At 55.8% G+C, this 23,921-nt stretch overlaps 1 protein-coding gene across 1 annotated transcript in view; it reads right to left on the bottom strand.

Annotated features, from left to right (window-relative positions):
* Nucleotides 1-18,818: 18,818 nt before the first annotated feature.
* Nucleotides 18,819-23,921, bottom strand: part of VWA5B1 (von Willebrand factor A domain containing 5B1) — a gene marked incomplete at both ends in the record, with an annotated part of 40,938 nt that continues 35,835 nt past the window's right edge. The window contains 5 exons of the mRNA XM_080691335.1: nt 18,819-19,310; nt 20,863-20,986; nt 21,474-21,603; nt 22,121-22,195; nt 23,808-23,914. Of these exons, the coding sequence (XP_080547461.1) occupies nt 18,819-19,310; nt 20,863-20,986; nt 21,474-21,603; nt 22,121-22,195; nt 23,808-23,914 (928 nt within the window). The remainder of the gene's footprint in view (nt 19,311-20,862; nt 20,987-21,473; nt 21,604-22,120; nt 22,196-23,807; nt 23,915-23,921) is intronic.

Raw genomic sequence — 23,921 nt, 5'->3', positions numbered from 1 at the left:
ACCAGAATGGGGCTCAGGGGGAAGGAGGTCCTTGCAAGCAGGACCCCTGCCTCCCCCACAAACCTCTGTCCCCGCAAGGATGGGCCTGGCCGGGGCAGTGGAGGGGAGGGCGCCTCTCCAGGCTGCTCTTGGAGGGGGAGGGCAGAGCCAGGGACTGGGAGGGCGAAGGGCCCCAGAGCCCAGAAGCCGAGGTGAGGCTGTCTTCATGGCCCTTTTTCCTCCTCCTTTATTTCCTTCTCCTATTCACCTCCCCCCCCCCCAACTTCTCCCCTCTCTTCTTCCTTCCGCCCTCTTCTCCTTCCCTCCTTCCTACAGTTGTTCTCTCTTCTCTGCTGTCTCCTGTTCCCACCAGCTGACTAGGAAAAGCTTTCTCCCTCTAAACAGCAAAGCCAATCCGTGTGTGTGTGTGTGTGTGTGTGTGTGTGTGTGTGTGTGAGAGAGAGAGAGACAGACAGACAGACAGACAGACAGACACTAGGGATTGAACTCCTAGGCATTCTATCTTTGAGCTATACCTCCAGCCCTCCAGTCCCTGCTTTTTTATTTTTGTTTTGAAATAGGGTCTTGCTAAGTTGCTGAGGCTGGCCTTGAACCTACAATCCTCCTGTTTCAGCCTCTCAAGTACTGGGATTACAAGAATGTGCCACGGTGCCTGGCTTATTTTTGTTTTGAAAGAGGATCTTGCTAAGTTGCTTAGGCTGGCCTTGAACCTGCGATCCTCCTGTCTCAGCCTCCCAAGTATTGGGATTATAGGCATGTACCATCATGCCTGGACAAAGCCAATCTTAATTAAAATAAACAAATAAATAATAATTAAAAAAAACCCACTGAGCTCCCCCCCTGCCGCCTAGCCATCATCCGGGTCTGCATGTTTGCTCAGGGAATCTAAACATCAGCACAAAGAAAACTCTACCCAAAAGAAAAAAAATCTATTGTTCGAAGTTTCCGAAGCTAAATAGCAATATATTTAGGAGAGTATCTCTCAAACTGTGTCTTAGGAACTCCAGCCCCTCGAGGCGGGAGAGGCAGCTCAGCTGTGGTTAGGCACTGTCTCGGGAGCCCACCTGCCGGGGTTCAGATCCCTGCTCGGCAGCACGCTAGCCACGTGAGTTTAGACAAATTCCTGGTCTCTCTGTCTCGGGTTCCCTTTCTGCAAAATGGGAATGAGAACGGTACCTATTTCACAAGTTATCGTGAAGAGTCAAGTGGAAAGATCCTACCGCAGTGCCTGGCACTTAATAGCTGCCACAGAAGTGTGAGCCGTGCCCACAGGTGTTCCATGAAAGGAAGCTTGGGAGACACTGAGAACTTCTTCCCAGACATCTTGGAAAGAAGCAGCAGACAACATTAGATGTGGCCCTGAAGTCCTGCAGCAAAAGGCCTGTTTGTCTTGGTTCGCCTCAGCAATCCTCAAGTTTATCTCAACTGTGGCGATCCCTTTCTTTCTTCCTTTCTCTCTCTCTCTCTCTCTCTCTCTCTCTCTCTCTTTCTTTCTGTACTGGGGATTGAACCCAGAGGCATTCTACCTCCAAGTTTTACCCCCAGCCCAATTTTATTTCTTATTTGGAAATGGGGTCCTGCTAAGTTGCTGAGAGCCCCACTAAGTTGCTGAGACTGGCCTTGAACCTGCGATCCTCCTGTCTCAGCCTCCCAAGCACTGGGATTACCAGCGTGTGCCACTACGCCCGGCTCTTGTGGTACTCACCTTTCTTTTTAGTATGCACAAAATACCTGTCCCTGTGGGCGCGCCCACTTTTGGGGGGACATAGTTTGAGAAATGCTGGCGTGTGATAACTCACTGAGATCACGGTGAGGGACCTACGGGGAGGAGGCTGATCTGAGTCATCAGAAAGGTCTTGGGTCAAGTGCTTCCTAAGCCAGCTCCACCCTCGCTGGCCCCAGAGCCCAGGCAGTGTGGTGGTCCAGCTCAGAGCTGGGAATTGGCTTGCCTCAGGCCACACTTGCCTAGAGGGAGACTCGAGATTTCCAAGCCAAGACTCTTCCGCTTGCCTCCTCTCGGGCCCCTCATTATCAAGCAAATGCCGAAGGAATTTTTGTTGGGGTGGAGGGAGGAGAATGTCCCTCATCTCTGAGATGGATATGATGAGTCTGGCCCCTTCCCTATCTTGTCCTGTGAGACTGACTCCATAGTGGTCACCCAGAGCATATGCTTTCCTTCAAAGCAGAGAAGGGAGGAGATAAGAAGCCCCCATACTCCCCCCCCCAAAAAAAAAGTAAGAGAGCTAAGGGTTCAAAACACAACACAACACAAAAACCCCTCTGGGCTCAGGCAGTGGACACAGACTTCTGGGAGATGTACTGCGGGCGCCCCTGTCCCTGGTGCTGAAACATCGCCCGTCACCTGGGCAGGGGTCCCCCAGCCCAGCTCTGGCCGGAATGGCTGCTGTAGAGCCTTCCTCGAGGAAGGGGGGCTCCACGCCATGCTGTGATTGCCAGACCTGGCATCTCATCGGATGGATCGGAGCCTCCAGGGCGTGGCGCTTCCTTTCTGTACATTAGGAAATCACTGGAGGGTGATTTGGGCCCTCACTGCCCTGGGGAGCGTTTTGTGTAACCCAATCCTAGCCTGCCTCTCTCATGGTTCATTGTCAGTGATCATATTTTCTGACTTTCTGAAAAAAAATTGTAATTTTGATACAGAAAAAAAAAAAAGCCCATGATGTATGTTCCGTATCACTGGCATAGATGTCTAGTTGTTGGTGGTTCTCATATTTTGAAAGCAGCTGCACTGTTTTCCCCTCGGGGGATCTTGGCTTTGCATTTCTGGTTCTCTGAAGTAAGCCTGGTAATAAGCCAGGCTGTCCCCACTCCATTTCCCCCCTCGGTCGTGGGCCTGGCGGTTTAGGGATCTGGAAGGCTCTTCACGACGCTCATGTGTTCTCTGTCCCCACATCGCACGGCTCTGAGGATGAGTAAGAAGCCTCTATTGTGGTATTTGCTCTTCCAGACACTTCTGGAACCCTGAGGGATCCCACCCCACGCAGAGAAGCAGTTGGACTGGGTATTCTACCAAGAAAGATGCCAGCGGGGTGGGGACCGAGGGCTTTATTAGCCCGTGAGTGTCCTCTGGGCTCTAATGCTGGAGAGAAAGGCAGGTTCCCCTCTGGCCTCCTGTCTCATCTTCTTGTCTGATGCTGCGCATGCCGGCACAGGTGGCTTAGAGGCGCGGGGAAGTGTGGAGCAGTGGTTACTAGCCAGGCTTTGGAGCCAGACCTGGATTCAAAGTTTGACTTTGCCCTTTGCTAGCCATGTGGCCTTGGAAAATGATTTCCTCTTCCACTTCCTGGATCTGTTGCCTATGTATACAAACAGCACTATCTATGCCTACGGAGGGGGGTGACGTAGAGATCGAATAAGGAAATTGTCAGCCAGTGTGGTAGTGTATGCCTGTAACCCCAGTCCTTGGGAGGCTGAGACAAGAGGATCGCAGGTTTGAGGCCAGCCTCAGCAACTCAGTGAGACCTTCAGCAACTTAGTGAGACCCTGTTTCAGAATAAAAAATAAAATATGGCTGAGATGCAGCTTGGAGGTAAAATACCTCTGGATTTGACTCCTAGTACCAACCCCCACCCCAAATAAAAGAAAGAAAATTATCATTCTCTAAACCAGCATAACTTCTTATAATCATACAAGTAAATTTTAATATGATATTCTTGGAGTATTGCAAACTTCCACTGCTCTTCTTGGACAGGAAAAAAATTCCCCCTCTGCAGGGGCATTCTACCTCTGAGTTACATCCCCAGCCCTTTTTATTTTTTATTTTTTTGCTGAGAGTCTTGCTACATTGCTGAGGCTGTCCTCTAACCTGTGATCCTCCTGCCTCAGCCTCCCGAGTGCTGGGATTACAGGTGTGCGCTTCCACGCCCAGCTAGAAACTGAGATGTAAGAATGAGGTTGAAGGCAGATAGATGTACGAGGGTGAAGAAGGACAGGGTTGTGTGACCAGATCACGATACTGGCCACTGCCCTGTCCATGGCCTCTTCTCCAGGTATCAGGGCAGCTGCATGAGGAAGAGAGGAAATTGGCTTAGGTTAGAGAAGGTCACCGAGTCTCTCAGCTGGGCCTGGATGGGCCTGGAGCTGCTTGGCCTTGGCCTGAGGGAGCAGAACCACCTCCTCTGTGCAGATAGTAAAGTGCTGACCCACATGGCAGGTCAGCAGCAGAAGCAGAGTGTCCTTTTCATTGACCTACAGGGCCTCCTGGGCATGCGCAGTGAGTCTGGCCTTCTGTGTAAAGAAGGGGAGATTACATAGACCTGGGTCAGCATCTGGGAGCGGGGTTGGATGGGCTGTGCAGGGCTCCGGGGGCAGCAGCCCAGCTGTGGGCTTGGGAGCACGGACTCTAGCACTGAATGCAAATGCAAGTCTCGACGGTGCTCCCACCGGCCTCAGTTTCCTCACTCTGAGAAACGCGACCTTGGCATTGCTGTGGGTCAGTCGGACAATCCATGGCCATGTCTATGATGGTGGGCACCGCTTCTCTGATGAGGAGGCATCGGTTCTGCTGCTAAGACGTTGAGTCAGGAAGCAAAAAGAAAGAGAAGAAATGTAGCGGGGCCCGGGGGAAAGCCTACGCCGAACCCCGCATGCACGTTGCCAGCGCTGGAAGGAGCCGCCCGTGGCGCAGTGAGCTCCCGTCACTGCAGGCGAGCAAGGCCCTGGTGCGGCGCATCTGGCAGGATGCGGCATCTGCTGGAGAAATGGGCCAGTACCCCAGTGTCCACCATATCCACGCTCCCCTTCTCCACTCCCTGGCTCTCGCTCACTGGGGGCCTCTGTTTTCCGAAGCTGCAAGCAGCCTGCGTGGTAATTACTTTTGGACTTATTAAGCATAATTATCCCCTAATCGCACACAACCAGTAATTACTGTGGCTGTTACCAGGGGCCTAGCCATGCGGTACCGCCCGCAACACCGGGGTCCAATTCCCAGCTGGGGCCTGAGGTGGAGTTGGGGCTCCCTGCCCTGGGGCTGGGGGTGTTGCTGGCGTGGGGCTGCTGCATCTCAGGTCCCCAACCTCGCCTCTTTCACCCCAAACACCAGATGGCAAAGGAGTGGCCCCCACACAGGCCAGCCCCAGCCCCAGCCCCAGCCCCAGCAGGCCAGCATCCAAGTCCTCTCACTCCTGTGCTTCCTTCCCCCTGGACTCTCCTCTTCTTCCCCTTCATCCTCTTCCTTCCCTCTGACCTCAGCCCCCTCCCCTTCCTTCAAATATTTTTGAGTCTGTCTTACATACCTGGCAGGGTTCTAGGTGCTAGGGACCCAGTCTCAGGCTAGGGGTGGGGAGCAAAAGTTGTGCTTTGGGAAAGCTTTCTAACTGGAAGGGAGATGAACAGAAGGATCAGGTGACGGTGTACGAGGAGGGGTCGAGTCCTGGAGGGACGGAAGCCGGGTGATGACTGAAAGCCTTACTTTGGGGCCAGGGAAGAAGAGTTTGCAGTTTTTCCAGGATGGCCACGCGGAGCTTCTTGGAGAACAGGCTGTTTGAACAAAGAATGCGAGGGGGTGATGGGCTACTCTCTGATGCCAGCTGGGGTCTGTTCTAGGAAGAGGGAACAGTCAATGCTAGAGCCCAAAGGTAGAAGCAGGTTGGGCACACTGAGGGGCAGGGAGGAGGCCAAGATGGCTGGGGCAGAAGGGAACAGGGCTGCGCGGAGGGAGGGTGGAGAGAAGATCGTGTACCGAGGCCTCTTGGCCCTTTTTAAGGACTGTGGCTTTCGCCCAGGATGCACGTCTGGGCAGAGGGGTAGCCTGATCTCACAGGTGTTTTAACAGCTCCACTTTGTCGTAGAGAGTGTGGGGTCAAGGTGGGCTCCGGACACCCGGGAAGGAGGAGCTGTTGCAGTAACCTGGGGGTGGGGGGCCTTGGCTGATGCAATGGCTCTGGGACCATGCTTAAGGTTCAAGGTAGAGATGGTGGGGTTCTCTGACAGGCACCCAGAATGACTCCAAGGCTTTGGCTTCCAGGACTGGAAAGACAGAGCTGCCATTTACTGAGCTGGACAGAGTGGGGCTGGGCGGGTTCAGAGGGGAGTGTGGCTATTCTATTCGCTGGTGCTGGTGAGGTGTTAGTCTGGGTCAGAGTAGACAGGTCCAGTTGGCAAAGGCTTTTTTTTTTTTTTTTTTTTTTTTGCATTGCTGGGGATGGAACTCAGGGGCATTCTACCTCTGAGCTACACCCCTATCCCTATTTTTTATTTTTTATTCTGAAACAGGGTCTCACTGAGTTGCAAAGAGCCTCACTAAGTAGCTGAGGCTGTCTTCAAACTGTGATTCTCCTGTCTCAGCCTCCCAAGTGCTGGGATTAAAAGCCTGTACCACCCACCACACTCAGCTTTGGGCTTTGGCAAGGACATTTAAAGCCTCTGGGCTGCACGTGGTCATGGGGAAGGTGAGGGCAGAAGATGAGGCGGGGCCCCAGCCGGCAGACTGGGGAGCTGAGGGGGAGCCATACACGGAGACTGGAAGGAGGAGTCTCTGACCTTCACATCCTCGGGGGAAACGCTTTGGTCTCTGCCCCTGCCCTTCCTTACTCCCCTGTGCTGTCTCTTCATCCCAGCCAGGTGTGGTGGGGGCAGGCCTGGGATCCTAGGACTTGGAGGTGGAGACAGAAAGAGCGCAGGTTCAAGGCCAGCCTCAGCAACTTCCCAGGCTCTCAGGAACTTAAAGCTATCTCTGTTTTTCTCTTTCCCGGTCTCTGCACCTTTCTCTGTCTTCTTTGGGCTCCTTCTCCTGGCCTCCCTCTCCACTCCTTCCTACCCAGGCCCTGGCAGCTTAGTTTCAGGCCCCAGGGCGCAGGGATCCCCGCAGCCGCAGGGCCTGCTTGTGCCAATCCCCGCAGTGGAGGCGTCTCCACCGGCCCGCGCCTGTACCGCACCTCCTGCCCGCATAATGCGCTCTAATATTTATTTACATGCCTTTCAAACTATTATTTATCAAGGTATCGCTGCCAACTATGCGCGGTCTAATTGCACTTAACATGCCCCCTCCCGGTTTCCACAGAGATGCTTTAGTGGCGGCGTAAGCAGAGCTGCTTGCCTGCGGCCGGGGAAACTGAGGACCCCCGTGCATGGAGGCTCGTAAGCGCATGCGCGGGTGGGTGGGCGGCGTGGAGCGCGCAGCTGTAGAGGGTGCTGGGAGCACGTTGAGGGCTGGGAGGGCGGGGAGGGGTCGCCAAGGTAAGAGGCAGTTTGCAGGCCTGGCGGAGTTACACGAGGGTGGGGACCCCAGGACCAAGGGGCAGTGCAGGGAGACCCGGTGGGATTATTGCTACTATCTTGGTGCCGACTGCTTCCCCAGCCTGGGTGGGGTCTTGCAGGAGCCTCGGGGACCTTGTACTGGGAGCCCTGGTGGGGTCTGCAGCTGGTGGGGGACCCTGAGGCAGAGGGGTTTGGACGGGGTGCGGCCTCGTGTGGCGGTGGGGGGGTAGATCAGTGGCCAGGAGCCCCTGGGATCCGCTGTCGCCTTTCCCGCCCCACCCGCGTGGGCGGCAGCCTCGCCTCGCTGGTTTCTCCAGACGTCAGCAGCCACCGCTGGAGCCGGAGGGAGCGGTTTAATTGGCAGGATCTTGGGTTGGGGACAGATGTGGCTTCTCTGGGTTGGAGGCGGGGCGTGTGCTCAGGGCAGGGAAGAGAGAGCTGAGAAAGATTGAGAGACCCCCGGGGGTGGGGGGAGAAGGTGGAGAGAGGACACAAAGGCCCTGGGGCCACTGGGAGATGAGGCCCCCCAGGCTGGCTTCTGCCCACTGCGGGGTGGAGGCCTTCACCCCTTGCGGGGGCCACCCATCCAGCCGGCATGTGTGCAGCCCGGATCCAGAGCCCATTGGTTGGCAGAGGGGTCTAAGTTGGGGACATTGAGTCATTTAACTTTATTACCGGCACCGCGGGGATGGTGCCTGCCACTCCCAGGCCTCTTCAGGGTCACCCCAAAAGTCCCCTCTTTGGGCTGGGAATTGCAGCTGAATAGACGACAGAGAAATGCCCTGTCCCAGCCACTCCATAAAGACTGTCTGACGGTGGCCTGCGGGGATCTCCTGGTACGCTGTGGGGCAGCAGGACAAGCCCATTTTCATCTTGAGAGTCCTGGTATGCCCGGTGCTTTTCCGGATGGGGAAACCAAGGCACTGGGAGATAAGCAGCTTGGCCAGCTAGAAGGAGGCAGGTGTGGTGGGCGGGTGACTGGCCCGGAAGTGCCCGCATCGGGCCGAGCTCCTGACTGATGGTGGTTATATTCCACTGAGTCCCCTGCATCTGGAGGGACATTGTCCTGGTGGGCATAGAACTTTCTGGAACTGAGTCCAGTGGATCTGCGTGGCAGGTGGTTTCTAGGGGCGCAGGGATGGATGGCTGTCTGCCCTGCATTTCCCCTGAGCTCCTAGAACACATTTCTCCATCCGTGGACCAGATGCCCCCACGCCAGACTCTGGTTCCTGAACACGGAAGACTCCTGTCTCCAGGAGAGGTGCCTGACCTCAGAGGGCGTGAGGTGGGCTGGGGCAGTCCTCACCGCCCTTTCTGCTGAACTTTCTGGAATCAGAACGTTGAACTCACAGCCTCAGAGTTGGAGGGAGCCTTGAGGGTTATCCAGTCCACCACCTTCTTTTAATAAGTGGGGAAACTGAGGCACACAGTGGGTAAGGGATTTGCCTAGGGCCACGCCATCTGCACACCCGAGGTGGTTCTTGCCTTCTGATTGCTGGGTGGTGCGGATGACCCTTCCCCCATCTTATTCAGTGTTGGGGCGGGGAGGTCGGGGTTTTACTCTTAAGCAGGAGGGAGGCAGGATCCTTTTCCTGCGTCCCCAGCCTTTCTTTCAGGGTATTTCTAGCTCTTGGGTTGGGGACAGATGTGGCTTCCCCCAAGAATCCAGTACCTCTGCCAAGTACCATCTCTCGTCCTCACCTGTACCTGCGTGCACACACATCTCACAGCGGTCCATCTAAAGACATCACCCGCTCTAATGTGGGGCCTTCAGACCCGCTGTCAGGGGCTCATAGGACCTTGGTCCAGGCCCCAACCCTCGATGGTCTCAGTGCCTCCTGCTGTGAAGTGGGGGTGGGACAGGCATTTGGAGGTTTCTCAGCATCCTTCCCAGCTCTGACCTCTTGGGGCCGCTCAGTAGGAGCAGCTGGGACCAGGCCCACCCGCTGCTACCCTGCTCGGGGCAGCGGCAGCGTGGGAGTGCGTGCCGGCTGCAGCGTGTGATGAGCAACCAAAGACAGGAAGATTGCCACTGATTCTTCTTGTGTGTCCTGCTCCTCCTGGTCCCCAGCTGCCTTATTTCCTGTGGGGGGGGGATGACAGGAAGAGTTGGGCTATATTTGTCTCCTGGGATGGAGCTGGGAGAGGGACGGAGGCAAGGGGAGCATGAGCCTGCAGTCCCAGCGGCTGGGCAGGGAAGAGCTGTTCTTCCTTTAACTCAGGAGGAAATGGAAAGCTCCAACCAAAGTCTCCCGTTCGCTTCCCTGCCTGGGCCCTGCGCCCAGCCAGAAGTGCCCTGCACACAGTAGGTGTGGAGCGAAGGGGTGAACATTCAAGGATGCCTTGAAGAAAAGGGACCTGGCCCCAGAGTTGGCCAGACCTGGGTTCAAGTCCCATCCCCACCGGTATCTTGCTGGGTGACCCTGGGCAGATGACTTGGTGTCTTTGGGCCCCAGTTTCCTCATCTGTCACATCAACATGGTACCTCACAGATTCGTGAGGAGAGAATGAGACGCATCAACGGAAAGACCTTGGAATCGTGCTCAGCATTGAGTATCCCTCGAGAATTTCTGATTATTTTCCCCTAAAGATAGAAAGGTCAGGTCAGCCTCTAACCCTGCACTGGGCATACATTTCTGAGCACCCAGGAGGTTCCGGCCTTTGCTGATGGCCTAGTGATGGATGATGGGACCTGGCCTCTGCTCTCTGGTCTGATGAGAGAGGCACGTGGCCCCACAGCTATAAAATAGTACTGAAAATAGTGCCCATAACAGCCTTTACCCAGAGTATATAGACAGGGAAGAGGGAGCAGAGGCTGGCTGGCTTTCATCTGCTCTAGAGGTACAGGTCGGGAAGCTTCCTGGAGGAAGTGGGCTTGACTCTGGACTTGGAAGATCATAGGAGTTTGCCCTTGAGATGTGCCCAGCAGAAAACAGGGCCAAGACCTGAACAGCTTGTTTGGAGAGCCCGGAGAATCCAGACTCTGCTCTGACTCAGGAGGGCTCTCTACCAGCCCCAGGTTAAAGAGCATCCTCTCTACCCTGTTCCCCGCTTTCCCTGACACTGCTTTATCTGCCTTCTTACCTTTCTCCTGTGATGTATTTACCTGAGTTTGTATTTCTTGTCTGTCTCTTTCCACTGGGACATCAGCCCCACACGGGCAGTGTTGTGGGTGGAATCTTGCTCCCCCAATTCATATGTTGACATTCTAACCTTCAGGGCCTCTGGAGGTAGGGTCTTCAAAGAGGAAATAGAGCGCTGAAATGATTTTGTCAGGGCAGGCCCTAACTCATCATGGCTGGTGTTCCTATAGAAGGGGGATAATTGGAGCTGGACGTGGTGGGGCTGCCTATAATCCCAGTACTTGGGAGGCTCACACAGGAGGTTCGAAGCCAGCCTCAGCATTAGTGAGGCTCTCAGCAGCTTAGTGGACCCTGTTTCCAAAAACATAGAATAGGGCTGGGGGTGTAGCCTGGAGGCGGGCAGGCCCCTGGGTTCCACCCCCAGTCCCCCCACTCTCTCACGCACACATGCACACACACACCTGCCACCTTGACCTTGGGCTCTTGCCCGCAGAGCTGTGGGCCAGTAAATGCCTGCACGGACGCGCAGTCTGCACACGTTGTTACGGCAGCCCTGGCAGACTAATTTGAGTGGGGACTTTGTTTTCTTGCTGTATCCCAGAGTCAGAACAGGACCTGGGCTTCGCAGTTAAGTCAGATTATAGTTCTTTTCTCAAATCCTTTTGTCTTTTTGTGTGATACTGGGGATTTACCCTAGGGGTACTCTACCTCTGAGCTATACCCTCAGCTCTTTTAATTTAATTTATATATTTCTGTTTGTGGTATTGGGGACTGAATCCAGGGAGTGCTCTACCACTGAGCTAAACCCTAGCCCTTTTTATTTTTATTTTAAAACATGGTCTGGCTAAGTTGCTGACCTTGGACTTGTGATTCTCCTGTCTCAGCCTCCCAAGTAATGAGATTATAGGCGTGTACTTCAACGCCCAGCCAAATTATAGTTCTTGAGGGAATGAATCTTGGTGTGATATGGATGAAGTGAAAGGGGGGGGGACCAAAAACTAGCTTGGAGTTCAGTGTGGGGGCACACACCTGTATTCCTGGTACTTTTTGGGGGGGGACTGAGACAGGAGGATTGCATATTTAATGTCTCTGGCTATTTTAAAATTAAAAATATTTAATATTATTTTAAAATTTAAAATAAAATAGGGCTGGGGGTGGTATAGCTCAGAGGTAGAATCCCCCTGGGTTCAGTACCCAGTGCCACAAACAAATGGGTAAATAAATAAAAAGAAAGAAAAGAAAATAGGTAAGATGGTGAGGGCTCTTTTGTGTCAAGCCAAGAGTTTGGACTTTGCCTATACCGGCAGTAGGGAGCCACTGGAGGTGTTATGGAGGGTTTCCCTGGATGTGGAGGGGCAGCTTGGAGCCAGGGAGAATAGGGCAGAGGTTAGGTGAGTAGCAGGGCCAAGGGCGGTGCAGGGAGGGAGCCGGGGTCTTCGTTCCCTTACAAGACCCACCTGCCCCTTTCTGCTCCTGTCCAAGGTGGTGACCCCTCTCCTGACCAGCCTCCATCTCTCTCTCGCACAGTGTGCAAAGCTCGTGGGACCTGGAGTCATCTCACATCCACTTGTGAGGGAGGAGGAGGGGCTGTCTTTTAACCCATCACTGTCTGCAGGACGAGTTCCAGAACCAAAACAGGTACGGTGGGCCCTACAGAAGTGTTGCCTCAAACCCCTGCTGCTGGTGGAGATCAGGTCTCTGCCCTTGGAGGGCTTCCAATCTGATGGGCGGGGGGTGCTGGTAATAGCCCCGCCTTGGAGGAGACCTCCAAGTACAACCAGAGTCTCCCATCTGAGGGAGGAGATGACACACACATATGGTTCATTAGTAACGCGCCATAGGAAGGTGCTGCTCAGAGGAGGTCCGGGAAGCCTTCCAGAAGGAAGTGGGCTTTGCAGGAGGCTTGAGAAGGAGGGAGCTTAAGTATGGCCGAGAGGAAGAGAAGGAAGCCAAGCAGGGAAAGACCGGGTGGTCACCTGCTCCTTTCTAGTCTCAGGTGGAGCCAGCCTGGTGTCTGGACACACAGATGTCTATGTTGCCAGCACAGCCTGCAGGGGGCTTCCTAGCCATCATGAAGCAGAGAGACTGTTGGCAGGAAACAGGATAGCCTCTCGCTCCCAGGGCTGATGGAGCACCCTGGGCCTGAAGGCAATGCGCATACAGCGCGCCCTCTGCTGGAGCATCTGAGCACTGCATGCCTGAAGCCATCTGTGCAAACAGCGCCCACCTTCCTGCTCTGGGAAGCCCCAGATTCTAAAGCCACCAGTGCAGGGAAGACCAGACAGGGTCAGCGCCCCGGGAAGACCTGCGTCTGCCATCGGGAGGATCTAGGCCTTGAAATTAGTTCAGCTTAGGCTGGCTGTGGATGCCATTATAAACGACCCCGTGGCCATCTGTCTGGGGGCTCAGGAGCTGGGCCACCTACCTGGGGTTCTTCTCCTTTAGGTGAGACCAGGAGCCCTTCACAGCAGGCGTCACCCCAGATGGCTCAGCCTCAGTGTATCACAGAGGAGGTGTGCCCCTCGACTTTGGGTGGGGGTGGCCTGGAAGCTTCTGGGAGAGGGCTATGCTGGGGAGAGTCCAGTGGTGTTTGGAGGGGCTGAGAGCAACCATGGCCAGATGCAGACCGAGAGAGCTTGGCAGAGCTAGGCTGGGACTCGTCTTGGCATTTTCTCTTTATTTCAGACCAGGATAAAGATGCACTATTTCCCTGAGGGGGAAACCGGCTGCCGCAGGAAATGAGCCAGGAGACCCCAAACCTGAGCCGCGGGATTGCTTCACCTCCTCCAGAAGTCCTTCAGGGAACCGGGGAGCCCTGAGCCCTTGCTCTCCTTGGCATGTCCTACCCAGTGGAGGGCGAGGGGACCCTTTTTTAAAATTGGTACTGGGGTTTCTGGAAGCCCTTCTACCTCCGGGCTACACTATTTTTTAAAATATATTTTTATTTGGAAACAGGGTCTCGTAAGCCGGCGCGGCTGGCTTTGAACCTGCGTGATCCTCCTGTCTCCGCCTCCCAAGTGCAGGGATTACAAGCGTGCACCACCACGCCCGGCAAGGGGACCCTTTTTGAAACAGGGTCCCACTAAGTTACACGGTTGTCCTCCAACCAGTACCTTAGCCCCCCCAAGTACCTGGCCCAGTTTTAATTTATTAATTTTTGTGGTACTAGAGATTGAAGTCAGAGGCATTCTACCTCTGGGCTACACCCCCAGACCTATTTTATTTTATTTTTTACTTTGAAACAGGATCTCACTAAATTGAAGGAGAGCCTTCCTGTGATCCTCCTGTCTCAGCCTCCCAAGCACTGGGATTATAAGTGTGCGCCACCAAGTCTGACTCCTGTCCTAATTTTAAGGCTCAAAGTCCCAACATGCTGGCAGCCTTTCTCCATCCTGGGCAAACCGGGACATTTGGTCACTTTAGGAGGATCTGGAATTGAGACCTCTCTGACTCACTGAGCGCGGCAAACAGACCTCTGAGCTGTGAGTTTGAAAACCAAGCGCCATGGGCTCTAAGGACAAAAGAGGAGACACCAGTGTGACTTTGTCATATTGACAGTTTTTATGAGCTCACAGCCTCTAAGAACAGTAGCCATCATGTACAAAGAAGCCATTCCTTTGAGGACACACACACACACACACACACATACACACGCACACACACACACAGTCCCAGGGCTACTGGGCATTGTGTTCCAGGAACAAGAAAGTGTCACAGGCACCGTGGGGACCTCAGAGGCGAGCGGGGGGGGGGGCAGCATGTTCTAGGCACTTGAGGCTCTGCCAAGGACAAGCACCAGCCATGCCATTTGAGCAGAAGCCACCTGGGCAAATGGTGTCGCCAGGGCCAGCGTGTGGAGACGAGGCGCTTGGCCTTGGAAGCGGCTGTAGGCTCAAGCCAGCTGGTCCTGAGCCAGGGAGTTTTGCAGCATGAGCAGGAGAAACCCCACTTGGTCAGGCAACCTGGGGAGGCAGTGCTGTTGAGAGGCTACGGTCAACGGGCTGGGGCAGGGTGGACACGGGGGTCGGGGTGCCCCATGGTAGGGAGCCAGAGGCCTGGCTGGGTGCGGCTGCCAAGCCCTCGGCCTGGGGACAGATCTCCATGGATCAGATGACCCAGCTGCAAAACGCCAGCCTCGCCCCTGCCCTGGTCCTTTGTACGCTGGCCCTGTGGAGTGTCTGTGTTACATCTGGGGGGTGTGCCCATCTGTCGTGGTTCATCTCTGAAGTCCCTGCTGGAATAAAAAGGCCTCTCCCAAGTATCGTAGCCGTGAATGTGCGCCGGGTTCCTGGCAACACCTTCCCATTCCCTGCCCGGCGCACTGAGGATGTGGAATGTATTTGTGTGTTGGGGTCTCTGGAGATGTTCCAGTGTGTGCTGAGAGGCAGCCTAGGGAGCCCCCAATGGCAGATGCTGGGGTGTCATGCAGATTCCAGGCAGGTGAAGGAGCAGCCCGGGAGGGAGCAGGCTGCACCCACATGGGGGGCCACTTTCCTCACACCTTCCACTTGGGAGTCCCTGCTAAGGAAGAAAGAGGGGACAGTAGCCACCAGAGGAGGAAACCTGGCCCCCAAATAAGGAGAGGGATGGGCAAGGTGCAAGCAGGACTTAGAGGAAACTTCCAGCATCCTTGTCTCATAAGCGTATCAGCTGGAAGAGGAGAGGGCCCCACTTTTTCATGCATCTGAGGAATGACGCTGCCAGGAGCTTGTCTCGGAGGCAGCTGGTCCATTCATCCGCACAGCAGGCAGCAGCGCAGGGGAGGGAGGACAGTGGCTGCCATTCTTTTTGCCCGCAAACAGGGGACTGACTGAGAAGCAAAGGTGGGGGCGGGAAACCCAAGGGGCTCGTTGACGGGTGCGGCACCCCCCTGCCTCCGGCACCCGCCTGCCTCCGTGTGGGGCCCGCTTCTCCTGGGGTCTGGAGTTGATCTCCTCAGCCCAGGGGCCTCAGGGACAGGGCTCTGGATCTGTGTGTGGCCGGGGTAGATCCTGGCTGCGCAGACCGTGCCCTGTCGTGGCCAGCTATGCCCCAACATCGGTGAGTGCCCGGCAGCTCCAGGGGTTAGCTCTCAGTGCTAATCCAGGGCTGCAGCCACGCATGGCAGGACCGCGGTGCTGGGAGCCCCATCGGTCAAGACAAACCCAGCTGGGACAGCCAGGGAGCGGGACAATGGTTTACAGAAGAGACTCTTCAAATGTTTCTTGCCAGGGATAGGAACAGCGCCTGGTGTGTTCACAGCAGCCCCCATCCCCGAATCCCTGGCATACAGTAAGCACTCCATCAAGGCTTTGTGAGAGTTCCCAAAGAACCCTCAGGGAGCTCGAGACCAGCACTTGCAGACTGGGTAGCCTGGGAAGAGTTGTATGCCGGGTCACTTCAGAGCGTTAACATATTAACTCCCAGCCCCAAAGAGTCGGCTTTCCCAGTATCTCCCTGAGTGGCTGCCCACGGAGCAGTTCCTCGCGGGTGGCTTAGTCATCCCTTGCCTGAGCCACAGGGTTGGAAGTGCTAATCTCCTGTAACCCCATCATTCTACAAAAGATGAGACGGGGCCTCAGGGGAAGAAAGTCATTTGCCAAAAGTCACACAGCACCCTTGGGCTCCCCATGCTCAGCTTGGTGTTTTTCTCAACTGAGCAGCGTGGAGGCTGGGCAGTGCCGTTAGGCTTCAGACAGGACAGAGCAGAGAAAGGAAGGGCTGGTTTGATGGATTAAACCGGATCAAGCTGACCCAGACGGCAGGGGTTGTTTTGCTACCCAACAGCCTTTGCAACCCCTTTAAGGTCACTGTGGAGGCTCAGGGCCTATGTTTCTTATCTTTGCCCTAGAACTCGCCTTCAGGCTTCTGCTTGGCAATCCTAGCAGCAGGTTCCTGAGGCTTCAACAAATCTCAGTACCACTGTCTTTGGTTTTTAAGTGTCCCTTGTCCAGACAACCCCCTGTGGCCCTTGGGTCAGTGGGAATCAAGGAGGATTTGTTCCTCCTGTACCTTTGGTGCCGGGCAGGGAGCAGGGTTTGTGGAGACCAGCAGTTTGCTTGTGCATTCAATGTGCTCAGATCTCCGGAGCTGGTGCAGGGCCGGGTGTATGGAGCTCGCTGGAGAGGGGGTGCTGTGCCCAGCGCCTGGCTGGGCTTCTGGGTTGTTCCTTTCTGGCATCATTTGGTACAAGTTCCACACTGTGCAGTGCTGGACTGCTTCAAGCCAGGCCCATTGTCCACACCATGGTCTGGAGATCCAGACTCAGGCTCTCGGGCGGGCTGGGGTGGGGTAGATGACCAGTCCAGACTGGCCATGTTAGCAGATGCCAGGGTGTGCCTACCACTTTGCCAAGGTCACATAGAAAAGCAGAGCAGATCTATGTTCACTAAGAGAAAAGCATCTTGGAGGCAGAGAACTGGGAATATCAGAACACCCAGGAAGTGGGAAGCCTTGGCCCAAGCCAGTATCCAGGCTCAGACCTGAGTCCAGCCGTTCCCACCAGCAACCTGACAATTTTTCCCTTAGTGGCGGGCCAGGAAGGGTATGCCACAGCTTGGGTTGTAGCTGCGTGGCTGAAGTCGGGGAGGGAGGGAGAGGACATAGTTTTCCTCACGTTCACTGGGGCTTCCAGAGAGCCAACCTTGACCCTTCCCCCCTTGGTGCGCTGACTTCGGGTGCACGCCCAGGCTGGCATCTCGCCCCGCCTGCACCTGGTAGCACAGTGTAGCACCTTCCTCCCCAGAGGGCGGGTCTGAAGCAGAGCCAGCCAGGGCAGCAGTGAAGGGACTTTATCTAAGTCCTCAGAAAACAGCGAGGGCCCTCCTGGGGGTGCTGTGGCATGCAGGAGGCCAGGGCTGGGCTGTGGGGCAAGGCACTGCATCTGGGCAGGCCTGCCTCTTCTCCTTCTGCTGGAGCTCCTGCCCCTCCTCCTGCCCCTCCTCCTGCCCCTTCCCTGGGTTCCTTGAGTCACTAGGCTGGACTCGTGCCAGAGCCCACAGGGCCCCCGCACTGGTCAGTTAAGGTGTCCCCGAAGAGGGGCATCTTTGGGGTTTCATGTCAGGATCCTGGAGCCCATTCCTGGGAGAAGAATTTGACGAGAGGCCAAGGCTTTAGAAAGAGGTGAGTTATGGGATGCATGGACTCAGCCTGGGGTCCGGAGCTTGGGGGTTCCTGGGTGAGGCTCAGACCTGCCCCCAGGGGACTGTGGGATGGCCGGGATTGGCCAGCTTGACACCAACCACAGGGGAATCCGAGGCTGGGGCATGCCAATCCTTGGGTATTCCGTGGTGGGCCCGGGGTGGCGGAGCCCCCTGGGGGTGCTACTTTGAAGTTTCAAGATCATCTCATTGTCCCCCAAACATTATGCCTCCTAGCAGAAGCTGCCACCCCCAGTGCCCTGCAGCCAAGCTTGGTTTTCTGTTGCAAAGAAGTCCGTTCTCTTCCCTAAGGGGATGTGGTTTAGAGGGACTCCCACTACTCCAGAATGCAATGCACATGGAGGTGCCTGTCTGGCCCCACTCCTGGCACAAGTGGAGTTCACTTTCTCCAACCCCTGCAGGTGTGTACGTTATTTCAGGGGTCATCCAGTTTTCTTACTCACCCCGGGAGTGGGTCTGTTCTTTTTGGACAATTTCTGCATAGACGGCAGCTCCAATCTTAGACTTTGGTTCCCCGGTCATCTCCCCTCGTTCTGTTCACCACCGACCCGTTCTTGGATGGGAAACCACAGGTGATCTGCAAACCAGTACTAAAGTGTACTAAGGGAGCTTCCTCGCCCAAACGAAAGGCCCCTGAGCAACATGTTGTTGTTGTTTGGTACTGAGGCATTCTACCTTTTGAGCTATACTCTCGGCCCATTTTTTAGTTTTGTTTTTGTTTTGAAATAGGATCTTTCTAGGTGGCTGGGAGTCTCACTAGGTTCCCGGGGCTGGTCTTGAACCTGTGATCCTCCTGTCTCAGCCTCCCAAGTACTGGGATTATACGCATGTGCCACCACGCCTGGCTTTGGAGTGACTCTTTTGCAAACTGTTGGAAAGGAAGTTTCTCTGCCTTGGGAGTAGGATTTGGGGGCCTTAGACTGTCACCATGGAGACGAGAGCCTATCTCCTGGCAAAACCGACAGAGGGGTCTCCCGGTGCTAGGCGTAGCTAGCAGATCTGGATGTGCGGAGTCACTGGAGTGGGCACTGCTGTCTTACACGTGCCCACTTGGTCTTCCTCCAGAGACAAATCGGGCTTAATTGTATTTCCTCTGGCCCTGCCCCCTACCTTGGACATAAAGTAACATTTGAACCTTTAAGACCTGGTCCAACTGCCTCATCTCACCCTCTGGCTTTATGGAGGAGGAAGCCGAGACCCAGGCAGGGCCAGGGACTGGCCTGTAGTTGCACAACTAGGTGGTAGCAAAGTTGGGGATTGAACTCAGGCCTCCTGACTGCCAGGCCGGGGCTCTTTCTAGAAACCAGTATATTGACTACAGCTTCAAAAATTTCCCCCACCGGGCGGAAACGGCCCCTCCCTCTTCCCCCCCTCCCCACTACACATAATTTGGGTTATAGCAAAGCATATTGAACTCCAGGTTCTCATCCCAGTGCCGCAGGAGCACGAAGAGCTGGCGGGCGGCGGCCTTGAGCGTGTCCTGCGTGCGGCCCTCGGGCACCTCCTGCTGCTCCAGCCAGGAGTTGGCTTTGGCGGCCACCAGCTCCCACTCGATGAAGTAGGAGGCCGAGCTGTGCTCCAGCCAGGCCAGCCCCACCACAGTGGCCCACAGCTTCCCCACGTGCTCCACCAGCACCCTGGACTCCAGGCCCAGCCTGCCCTCGGCCTGAGGCTCCGGGGACAGGTGTCGAGGTGAGGGGCTGCTGCGCGGCTGGGGACTCGGCATCTTGGACTCTGGCTGGCGGGCGGTGTGGAACACTCGGTGGCAGGTGAAGGGCGAGGCCCACTTGAGCTTCTCCATGGGGATATGGACGGCCTCACAGAAGGCCTGGTTGAGCAGGAAGGCTCCGGAGGCCAGCTGCAGACACACCTGCGTGGGGAGAAGCCTGAGTGGGCCTCAAGCTTGCCAGCCCCCAGCCTGCCCCAGGCCAGGCCCACGTCCCGCTCCACACTCTGCCGGCCTGGGGAATTTGGGGGATACCCGGGGCAACTAAGCATCCATATCCTTTAGCCCCTTAAATAGACCCCTCTAAGCCTTTAATAGACGGATCACTCTCTAAACCCAGATTAGTATCTTCCCTTCCAACCTGCCTTTTGTCCTGGGAAGTCAGGCCCAGAAAGGCCACCGGGACCATCCGGGACCAACCAGCCATCTCTGGCCCACTCCCTCCCTCTCCCTCCCCACACACCAGCCACTTTGCAAGTCCCAACAGGTCTACTTTCTAAATGGCTCTGTAGTCCGCCATCTGCCTCCTCATGCTATCCCTGCCTTCTCTTTCCTCCCACCCCCATCATTTTGTCTGTTCTCTACTCAGTAGGATCTCCACGAGCCAGAGACCAAGCGCTTCTTGAAGGCTCAGGTCAGTCCAGAATATGATTTACAAAGCCTTGTGGGACCTCGCCCTGATTGTCCTGGACTCTTCCCCTCCCCAGCTCCACCCTCCAGCCTCCGAGCTGTCTCTCTCCTCCGTCGGCCCTCGGCCGTAACTCTCATTCTTTGCATCTTGGCTTATTTCGCCTTGGCTATCTTTGGGAAGTCCTGCTCCATCCCGCCGCCACCCCCATCTCAGGCCTGGTTTAAGTGTCTTCCCTGTATCTCCCCCAAACCGAACTTCTTTTCCTACAGCTCCCAGGTGTGAGACTTGCCTGGTTTCTTGTGCAGGCACCACTGGAGGCTTGGCCCCACGGGTGCAGGGACCAGGTGTGTCCAGTTCAGGGTTGTCTCCCTGGGGTTTAGCACTGAGCCTGGTTCAGGAAATACTTGCCGAGTGGATGTATGGATAGTTCTACGTTGCCCTGACATTTGAGGATTCAAAGTGACCCTGCTCTTGGGCGAGCAGGGTCAGCGGTGCGCAGTGAGGTAAATTCTGCCCTTCCGCTGGGCACCCCAAGGTCCCCCAGCCCTCAGAGGCCCCACATGTGGCAGGTCATTCTGCCTTGCCCCTCGATTCAGAGAAACGCACTGCAGACCTGGGTTCTCTCCCCACCGCAGCATGCTGGGGGCGGCCACGGAGCCACGTGCTAAACGTGGTGCGTGTCCCTGGGGTGTTAATTTTACTCACTTGTGAGTCATTTCAGGGCTTATTTTTGAGTATCAAAAAGCAGACACACATAGATGGTGGGGTAGAATGCAAAATTCCCGTGACTTTTTAAAGCGAAGAGAGCAGATTGCAAGGAAGTTTTGTGATGCTGGCGCAGGCTTCTAGCAACACCCGAGACCCCTGCCCCCCCGTAGGAGAAGTCGTGCTGATTCAGAGAAACCCCTCTGCCCTGCTGGCTACCTGGGAAGCTCTGGGAGGCCCAGAATTCAGGGGGTCTGCACTTAAGACAAGGTGTTCTTTCCTCTAGAGAGGGGGAGTGGGCGTTCACAGGAGGGCCCTGCTGCTGAGTGGGGTGCAGGGCTCGGGAGTTGGGGTACTCACCAGTGGTACATAGTCGTAGTCAAAGTTCTGGTTCCCTGGGGTCGACTCTGGGGCCCGGACCAGTGGTTTGTTCAGGAAGCCCTTGGCCGCTCGGGTCAGCAGCCTGGACTTGTTGAGATTCAGCCTGTGCGGGTGGAGTCAGGTGTCCCTGGTCATCCCGGCCCCCAGTGCCCACCCAGAAGGCTCTGGAAGTCAGGGCCGGAAGGATCCATGGATGGCCTTCTCTGGCCTTGTCACTTGATAGTGGGGGGTGAGGCCTGGAGGGAGGGGGAGACATTTGCCCCCCAAGTCCCTCTGCGAGTTGGCATTAGCAGGACAAGGAGGTTCCTGTTCTTCTAAGTCCCTCTTTTTATTTGTACCCTGGTCCAGCCCAATGACCAGGAGAGTCCTAGGCTAGCCCTCCCAGAGACATCTGTACCCAAAGCAACCATGTCAATGTGGGTGAACTCGAGTGGGGCGATCACAGAGGCAACGTGAGACCCTGAAAACACTGGTAGTCTGGGTGGGGGGCAGCGCCCAGCTCAGTATTGGGCTGGACCTGCCCAGCCAAGGGAAACGCGGGAAAACGGCATGCAGCAGGGACCCGTTTCCTCATTGGAAATCCCGCTTACTTGGATCCAAAGATGGTCTCCGAGGCCTTCATGGAGGAAAAGACATTGGCGGGCAGGCCGTGCGGGGCACCTGCAGAGCCACGGGTGACAGGGGTCTGGGAGGCGGCCTGTGCAATGGCTCCCTGCCCAACTGGGGAAACAGAGCCCAGCGGGAGGGGCGTGCCTAGAAGCCGATAGCCCTGGGATCTGAGCTAACAGGAGGCTGGAAGGCTGTTTCTGAGCCGGCTGGTATGGGGAAGGGTGGACCATGGAAGGAGCTGGCCTCTGAGTGTCCTCGTGACGGCAGTGGCACCCTCCCATCGACCCTCCTCACTCTCAAATGGGGACGTGGAGCTGACACCGGGCACAGTGCTGGAGGACACTGGGCACAGTGGGGTGGCCAGTGGCCCCCGAGCTGGGGTTGGGAGGCTTGGCTGTAAGCCCAGTGCTGTCACCAACCCGCCGTGCGACCTGGGGCAAATCCCTTCACCTCTTCAAACCTCAGTTTCCCCATCCCTAAGTTGGGGTGAATCGTCTTTGCCTCTCATGGGCTGTTTCGAGGGATCGCTGGGATCCTGGCTAAGACATCCTTCCTCCCGACCCCGGGCCCAGTCTCTGTCACCCTCTCAGTCAAGAGGAGCGATGGCGCTGGCGGCTCCCACACACACCTTCCGAAGCAGCCAGCTTCTCACGGCCGGGGGACAGGATCTCGCTGAAGGGCGCCGCCGGGCTTTCCTCCAGGGCTACAACACAGAAAGCCAGTGAGGCCTGACCTCTCCCCGCACCCCACTTTCTTTACTCCCAGGCCTGGGTTTGAATCCTGACTCCCCCTGATCAGCTGCGGGCCCTTGGTAGGGTCATACATTTCTGTTGTTCCTATCGTTTAATTAAAGTTTATAAATTTCTATTGCAAACGGGGGCTCATGGCACCTTTCTTAGAGTGCCATTGTGAGGATTAAGTGAGATAATATAGACATGGTGCTCAGCACCTGGCTAAGTGCTCCCAGGCAGGGAGCAGGAGCAGGTCAGGGGTGAGGGGCCGAGGGGAGGTGGGCGTCTCCTCCCAGGGCTGCGTCTCACTAAGGAGACTCATGGCAGCTCTCCAGGAGGTGCCAGAACATTGATGTGTCGGAGGGCTTGGAGCCTCAGTTTCCCCATCTGTAAAATGGAAGTAATGGCTGTACATCTTGTATTCAAAGCACATAATCAAGATTATTTTTTTTGTGTGTGTGTGTGTGGTACTGGGGTTCCTGGAAGCCCTTCTACCTCCAGGATACACTCCCAGACCTACTTTATATTTTTTTATTTGGAAACAGGGTCTCTTAAGCCAGCGCACACTGCTGGCTTCGAACCTGCGCGATCCTCCTGTCTCCGCCTCCCGAGCGTGGGGATTATGAGCGTGCGCCGCCACGCCCGGCGCTCAAGATGATTTTTTTTTTTTGGAAATTGGAACCAGGGACATTCTACCTCCAACCTATACCCCCAGCCCTGTATGATTTTGAAACAAGGTCTTGCTGAGTTGCTGAAGGTCTCACTAAGTAGCTGAGGATGGCCTTAAAATTTCGATCCTCCTGGCTCAGCCTCCCAAGTACTGGGATTACAGGCATGTGCCACCATGCCCAGCCCAGCCCGCAGTGCTTCCTTTTTGCCCATTTATGGGTACTTCCTAGACCCTGGGATAAAACATTCCCTCCAGCTGGGTGGCCAGGTGGATCCTGGACGCCCTCGCCATGCGCAGCAGAAGGCAGACTGTCCTCACTGCACACGAGGCTGCCCAGGAAGGCTTGGACTAGTGCAGCACTTAAACTGTCTCTAGAGAGCCAGAAAGACTTGCAGACGCGTAGGACACAGAGCAGCCATCCTGTAAAGTAGCGCCAGGTTACAAAAAGGTCAAAGCGTGGCTCTTCGAGGTGCCAAGCTACGGGTAAAGTAAAGTCTGGTGAGAGGTGATGGCTGAAAGGAAGTTGTTAGGAATCCCCCAAAAAAAGATGGTGTGATCCAAGCAGATGGGACTGTCTCTTTGCTCTCCGCCTTGCTTCTTAGGTCGCCTGGCCTTGGTCTCTGGGAGGGCTCAGGTGCTGCAGGGTGGAACCGCCACTAAGGGGCAGCGGCCATTGAAAGGGGTGCTGTGTCGGGGGCAGGCGGGCAGGCCACTCAGCTCCCAGGCTTGGGCAGCTCTGCCTGCAGAGGGAGAGAGCTGGGATGATAATGGCGCTGTGCTTGAGCTCATCCTTGGCCACAGAGGGCCTGGGAGGCCTGGCCCTGCCTAAGGAGCCCAGATCACAGACTCAGAGAGGCCTCTGGGCCTTCAGTATGAGGGGTAGTGACTTGAGGGGCCCAGGCTTCCGAACACACCCGTCTGAAATTTGCCATCTCCTGCTGCCGAGTCTTCTCTGAGCATGGTCTGGGACTGTCCGAGGCCAGCAGAAGTGTCCCTCCACTGTCGGGTCAGGGCCCGGGAGCTGATCA

Source organism: Muscardinus avellanarius (assembly GCF_963383645.1).
Source record: "Muscardinus avellanarius genome assembly, chromosome: 3".
In the NCBI taxonomy this organism is placed as follows: Eukaryota; Metazoa; Chordata; class Mammalia; order Rodentia; family Gliridae; genus Muscardinus; species Muscardinus avellanarius.
This window is presented reverse-complemented; position numbering and strand designations above follow the sequence as displayed.